The sequence below is a fragment of the Asparagus officinalis genome, chromosome 1, assembly GCF_001876935.1.
Source record: "Asparagus officinalis chromosome 1, Aspof.V1, whole genome shotgun sequence".
Lineage (NCBI taxonomy): Eukaryota > Viridiplantae > Streptophyta > Magnoliopsida > Asparagales > Asparagaceae > Asparagus > Asparagus officinalis.
The window spans coordinates 32636378-32643283 of record NC_033794.1 but is presented as its reverse complement, the minus strand read 5'-3'; the positions used below and the strand labels follow the sequence as shown (position 1 = coordinate 32643283).

At 41.1% G+C, this 6906-nt stretch overlaps 1 protein-coding gene across 1 annotated transcript; it reads left to right on the top strand.

Annotated features, from left to right (window-relative positions):
• LOC109833018 lies at positions 5251-6371 on the top strand. The gene is made up of 3 exons (XM_020400548.1): positions 5251-5393; positions 5675-5895; positions 6013-6371. The coding sequence occupies exons 1-3, from the start codon at positions 5251-5253 to the stop codon at positions 6369-6371; spliced, it is 723 nt and encodes a 240-aa protein (XP_020256137.1).

The window sequence follows — 6906 nt, the reverse complement described above, 5'->3', positions numbered from 1 at the left end:
CTCACAGGAATTTTATGACATGACACTTATGTAGATTATGACATGATAACATGATACTCATGTAGGCTATGATATGGCACTGTATTTATGCTCTGGGGTTTGTTGTATTTCTTTTATTATTGTTCCTGTACTAGAACTTGATATGGCACTGTATTTATGCTCTGGGGTTTGTTGTATTTCTTTTATTATTGTTCCTGTACTAGAACTCTAGGTTTGGTGTTTAGGAATTTATAATTTGAGATACAAGGTATATACATGAGGGTTTCCTTGTTTGGATTAGAATTTATAATTTGAGATACAAGGTATATACATGAGGGTTTCCTTGTTTGGATTATTTCGCTCGACGTATATACCTTGTAAATTCCTAAATACTAAAAATCCTCTTTAGTAAGATCAATGATTTTAGATCTATTATGTATTATCTATATTTTCTTATACAACGAGCCCTGTTCCCTTGGGGTTGGTTGTGATATTGCTCGCTAGCGCTTTGACGCTCGTTGCCCCTTCCCCTTTTAGGTAACGAGCCAGGAGCCCGGAGAGTCGCAGGTTGATGGCGACACACTTTAGTGTTCAGCTGTCTATTTTAGCTATGTTTTATTTTGGAGCTCCACTGTAGATTTGTTTGACATTTGAGGACTATTCTCTAGATGTTGTAAAGGCTGTATGCCTTATTTCCTTTACTCAGATATTTGTACTTGAGACTTGTTGAGTATTCCAGTTATCTATTCAGACATTGGCTATGTATTTCTGTATGTTGGATGATGAGATATTTATGTGATCACTATCACTTCATCAGTTATTTCTTGCACTATCTTTTACTTGCTTTTGTACCTACACCTATTTTTGACTCTGCTAGATAGATGTTAATTGTGATGGTGAAACATGTTATTGCACGGTGAGGTGCAAGGCAAGTTTGACATTCTTGGTTTCACCTTGGACTGCAGCCTTGTGTGAACCCAGGGGCATCACATCTGCGAATATGGTCTCGTTTCAATTTGGAGATTTTGCCGAGGTGCAAGTACAAGACGGTGTGAAACCGATTCCTCAAGCAGAGGCGATAGTGGTAAACTTCGACCCGCATCGGAAGAAAGAGAAAGGGATGGTCCCTTACACTACCCCTAAAGGTGAATTGATGTGGGTTCATCCTGACTTACTAATGGACGAACATTGGACATTGGCAAACTCAAAGAAACCTAGAGCCACATGAAGATCCTGCAATGCTGTGTCGGCCATCCCAGATGAGGGGGTTGAAACTGCGTCACTTAGCAGTTCTGAAAATAAGCAGCCAGCCTTTGCTGCACAACCTACACAGATATCAGGAACACGTGGGGGAAACGAGTATTTGAAGAAATATTCTGAAACAGTAGCTGCACCACAGGGAAAGAAGTAGCAGCGCAAGCTCAAGCTAAGGAACTTCGTTACAGCAAAGCACTCAGGAAAGATACACCGGAGAGTTCGAAAGATTCTTTTCGGTTTGATGTGCTGGCTCAGTTAGCCAATATCCCAGCAATGATTACCTTGTTTGAGCTTCTACGTTTATCTCGATCAACGAGAGAAGCTCTTCGTGAAGCATTGGCGGATAACAAGACTTTCCTCGCTCATTTTCCTCCAAAATCTAGCCGGAACAACGATGGAAGAAGCTTGTCCTCAATGTTGTCAAGGTTTTCAAAGAAGAATGCCGTGCATCACCTTTTCTTAAGAAGACATGCATGTGAGAAATCCGAAACATGATAGACCGTTATACTTCACAGGGTACATCGGCTCTATTCGGGTAGACAGAATTCAAGTTGATCCTGGTTCTGCTTTGAGCATCATTCCATTGCGGCTCGTTCATCACCTTGGAGTTCCTCTGCATCGTTTATCAACGACGAGAACCACCATATATAGCTTCAATGCCTCTAATACCCGTCCCCTTGGCAAAATCAAACTCAAATGCCAGATGGGTGATTTGAGGACGGATGTCACTTGCTACGCCATCAATGAAGAGACATCTTACAATTTGTTACTGGGTCGACCATGGATCCATAACAATTTAATGGTTCCATCAACTCTAAACCAATGCATGAAATATGTAGGTGAGAGTGGTGAAGTCAAAACAGTGGTCGCAGAGAAGCAACCATTTAAGGGGGTAGAGAATTATTTCATTGATTCTATCCATCATCTTGATGGTGAGCCATTTAAGGTACCACTGAGCGAAGAACCAGATAGCGATAATGAAGCCGATATCGAGTCTGAACACGAACAAGGTCTTGTTTTTAATAACATAGAACCCATCATAATCGATCTTGAAGATCTGGATGTAAATGATCCTGTCTATGAGGATAGCAGAGTTATCTTTAATAATAATGATTTAGCTTACTTCTCGCGTGTAGAATTGAATCCTAACATCCCAGGTACAAACACTGATGTGATAGCGGATCCGCTATCCAAGTTATATGCTGAATCAAATTTATACATGCCGGTTCAGTCGTCTTTTGTGACAAATCGACGACAAATCGAATATTCACAAGCAGTCTTCATAGTAACAGCTAAGGTTAACGGTCAAAAAGATATCATCTTCGAAAAGAGTGATGGCCCGGTGTAAGATATTTTGGAAGAATCCAAGAAAGAGGAAAGGGATCCGCAACTCTCATACTTTACTCCAACAACCCGAAAGCTTATGAAGAATATGAGATACGATTTTATCCATAAATAGGGCTTAAATTTCGGCAGAGGGATTCAAGCACCAATACGATCTGCGTATGTCCCGGAAGGAAAGTCGGAGGATTATTATCACAAAACTCATAGTGGATTGGGTTATGAATCTCCACCATTTATGCTGCGTTTCGGGACCAAAGGAGAGTCAGATGATGACTCTTTCACCTCATCTTCTGAATCTAATTGCTGGGAATCCGATACCAGTACAGGAGTTGTATTCAAGGTACTCATGGCCAACATGACCTCGGTATCTCCGATAGAGAATCAGGAAGATGATCAATTACTTCTGTTTGATGATCCATTAAGTTGACAACTGGGTATACAGTGGGAACACCATTTTGAACAACACGAACCCCCTACTGATGACAAGGTTATTCAAGTGAACATGGGAGACGAGATTAATCTGAAACTCATATTCATAAGCGACAGCTTGTTGCCAGAAGAGAAAGAAGATCTTATTACCCTAATACGAGAGTATATTAATGTATTCGCTTGGAACTATGAGGATATGCCTGGGCTTGATCGCCAAGTGGCTATGCATCAATTAAATATCAAACCAGACATCAAGCCTGTTAAACAACAACAAACGCGATTTCGGCCCTAAATTATGGAAGCAATTGAAGCGGAAGTCAAAAAGCTCATTGAATCGGGATTTATCCATGAAGAGTAACATCCTGATTGGGTGGCCAATATTGTCCCTGTTCTGAAAAAGAACGGGAAGATTCGAGTGTGCATGGACTTTTGTGACTTGAATTCAGCTTGTCCTAAAGATGATTTTCCTTTACCTATCACGGACGTTAGTATTAACAATACGTGCGGGTTTGAAAGGATGTCCTTCATGGATGGATTCTCAGGGTTCAACCAAATCAAAATGTATCCTGATGATGACAAGCATACATCCTTTCGAACACCTTCAGAGATATACTGTTATATAGTAATGTCCTTTGGATTGAAAAATACGGGCGCTACCTATCAACGCGCTATGACCTCTATCTTTCAGAAACATCTACGGAAGACTGTAGAATGTTACGTTGATGACTTGGTTGTTAAAAGTTGTGACAAGGGAAACCATTTGCATGACTTGAAAACAATGTTTGATCTTATGCGAGCGCACCAACTCAAGATGAATCCGACTAAGTCATTTTTAGGGATGGCTAGCGGTAAATTTCTCGGATTCGTGGTCACGACTAACGAAATTCGTTTGGATCCATATAAAGTCAAGGCTATCCAAGAGCTACCACCTCCCAGAAATCTTAAGGAGCTTTGAGGCTTACAAGGACGATTGGTGTATATTCGCAGGTTCATTTCTAACCTATCTGGGAAATGCCAACCATTCTCAAAACTAATGAAGAAAGGAGTATCCTTTATGTAGGATGAGGCTTGCCAGAAAGCGTTCAAAGAGATTAAGCAATATCTCTCCAATCCACCGATATTGGTTGCATCGAAGTCAGGTAAAGCTTTCTTGATATACATCCAGGCTACAGATCATGCATTAGCAGGACTCTTGGCACAAGATGATGAAAACGGCCATGAACAAGCTGTCTACTATCTCAGTAGGATTCTATCGGGTGTTGAACCTCGTTATCCTCTTATTGAGAAGGAATATTTGGTGATGGTCTTCACAGTTCAGAAAATGCGACATTATTTGGTTGGACAAACCATACATGTCATTTCCCAGATCAATCCTATTCAGAACGCAACCTAGTGCATTGAATTGGAGACTCGCCAGATGGGCTTTGTTGCTTTCCTAATATGGCATTCACTTCAAACCTCAAAAAGCAGTGAAAGGTCAGGCTATTTGTGACCTTATGGCTAATCATCCACTGAAAGAAAAGGTCGAATTATACCAGGACATACCTGATGAGACGTATGAAGCAAACATCGTCTCTAGAGAACAAGTATGGCAATTGTACTTCGATGGTGCAGCAAGGACAAGTTCTACTGGTCGGGTTATAGCTGGAGTGGGGGTTGTCTTTATCTCTCCCAAAAATCACATACTCTCATGCGTTGTTTCTTTAACAGAGCTGTGTTCTAATAATGTGGCTGAATATAATACTTTGTTGGTTGGCCTAGATATAACCAAATAGCTGAGGGTGAAACACCTAGAAGTGTACGGGGATTCTCAACTCATTGTTAATCAAATGAAGGGAGAATATGAGGTTAGGAATGAAGACTTCATTCCTTACCATACAACAGCAATCATATTGATCGATTCCTTTGAGGGCTTCTACATCGACCATATACCCCATCTTAAGAATACCTATGTTGATGCATTGGCGTCACTGGCGGCTACCTTAGCTCTACCTGAAAGTACTACCCAGCAGGTCACAGTGATAAGCAGACAATTATTCAAATCAAAGTATACACTGCAGATCAACGCAGTTGAAGAGGAACCTACAACGCTCGAACCTAAAGATTGGCGATTTTCAATCATCGATTATGTCTGATACGGCTTATTGCCTGAGGACATCAAAGAAAAAGAATCTATTCGTAGACGAGCACCTAGATTCTACTATGATTCTCAATCCTAGACTCTGTATCAAAAATCATACGATGGGCTTTTGCTTCGCTGTTTGTCAAATAGAGAAGCAAAAGAAGCTCTTAAAGAAGCTCATGATGGTATCTGTGGAGCTCATCAGCCTGATCCTAAGTTATGGGACCGACTACGTAGATTGGGTTATTACTGGCCTAACATGGTACAAGACGTTGTCGCTTATGCTAAACGATGTCATGTCTGCCAGATACATGCTAATTACATGCATCGACCGCCCGAGCATCTTCATCCGTCAACCACTTCTTGGTCTTTTGAAACGTGGGGAATGGACATTGTTGGCCTAGTGACACCACCCTCTTCCAAAGGATATCACTTCATCTTAGCGATAACTGATTACTTTTCTAAATGGGTAGAAGCAATCCCGTTGAGAGAAGTTAATACGAATGATGTTGTTAAAATTTTAAAACATCATATCGTATACAGGTACGGCATTCCAAGATGTATCATTCATGATAATGAGCCCCAATTCGTTAGCCAAGCCTCCACCCGATATTGTGATAAATTTAGGATCAAGAATTTAGCTTCAACGGCTTATAATCCTGCTGCTAATGGGCAAGCAGAAGCATTTAACAAGACCATCGTCAGAATTCTCACTAAGGTAGTGTCAACAAATAAAAGAGATTGGAATGAGAAGTTGGGTCAAAGTTTGTGGGCTTATCGCATAACGGTTCGCACGCCGACAGGGGCCACACAATATTCCTTAGTATACGGATGTGAAGCCGTATTACCATTAGAAATCCAAATTCCATCTTTACGAATAGCACTCGCAATTGGTATGACGACGGAGGAGAGTCATCACCGACGTCTTGAAGAATTAGAAGCGCTTGATGAAAAACGACTATTGGCTCAGCAACACATTGAGCTTTATCAAGCTCGGATTTCCAGAGCGTTCGATAAGAAGGTTAGATATCGCACGTTCAAAGAAGGCGACTTGGTTCTTACAGTTCGGCGTCCAATGATTTTGAACTCTAAGAAGAAAGGGAAGTTTGAGCCAAAATGGAAAGGGCCATTTATAGTAGAAACTGTCTACTCAAATGGACCCTATCATCTTATCACCCAAGATGGCCACAAACTTATGATGCCTATTAATGGTAAATTTCTGAAGAAATATTACCCGTAGACTTCACCATCAGATGTACCTTACCGCAGGAGAAGAAGCAAATAAAGGTAATGATTTCTTTATTTCATCTCCTCCAAATTTTCCTCACTAATCCTCTTCAATAGTGTTCGCGGGAAAAATCGTTGCTTTCTTCTTCATTGATTCCATTGTTTTCTTTTACAACAGTTTATCGGTTACAAAAGATCCGATCTTTTTATAAGATCCGGTTACAATGAAAGTCAAAATAAAAATAAAGAAAGATTACAACTTTGTTTCCTTATTTGACGAACGAATCGCGAGCTCCTGTTTTGCGGTCGCTCGCTTGGTGGGTTCTTTGCCTGCGCCGGGGTTGTTTGCCGTGGACCACCGCGAGATCTAGATCCGGTCGGATCTACGCAGTACGACGGGTATTATTTCACCAAGGAAATAATAGCCGGGGAGGATTGTTTCACCAAGGAAACAATCGTCCAAGTCTCGGGATCTAAGACCAAGCCTAGATCCGGAGTTCGTACGCGTAGATCTGAGATCTGATCCTCTCGAACACCTGCCTTATTTG

What these genes read in the sequence shown, in the direction of transcription:
- LOC109833018 (XM_020400548.1), top strand. Translation starts at nt 5,251, where the DNA reads ATGGGCTTTTGCTTCGCTGTTTGTCAAATAGAGAAGCAAAAGAAGCTC. An exon ending in GTTATTACTGGCCTAACATG is followed by an intron (nt 5,394 to 5,674) that starts GTACAAGACGTT and finishes TATCGTATACAG; the next exon opens with GTACGGCATTCCAAGATGTA. An exon ending in GAATGAGAAGTTGGGTCAAA is followed by an intron (nt 5,896 to 6,012) that starts GTTTGTGGGCTT and finishes CTTTACGAATAG; the next exon opens with CACTCGCAATTGGTATGACG.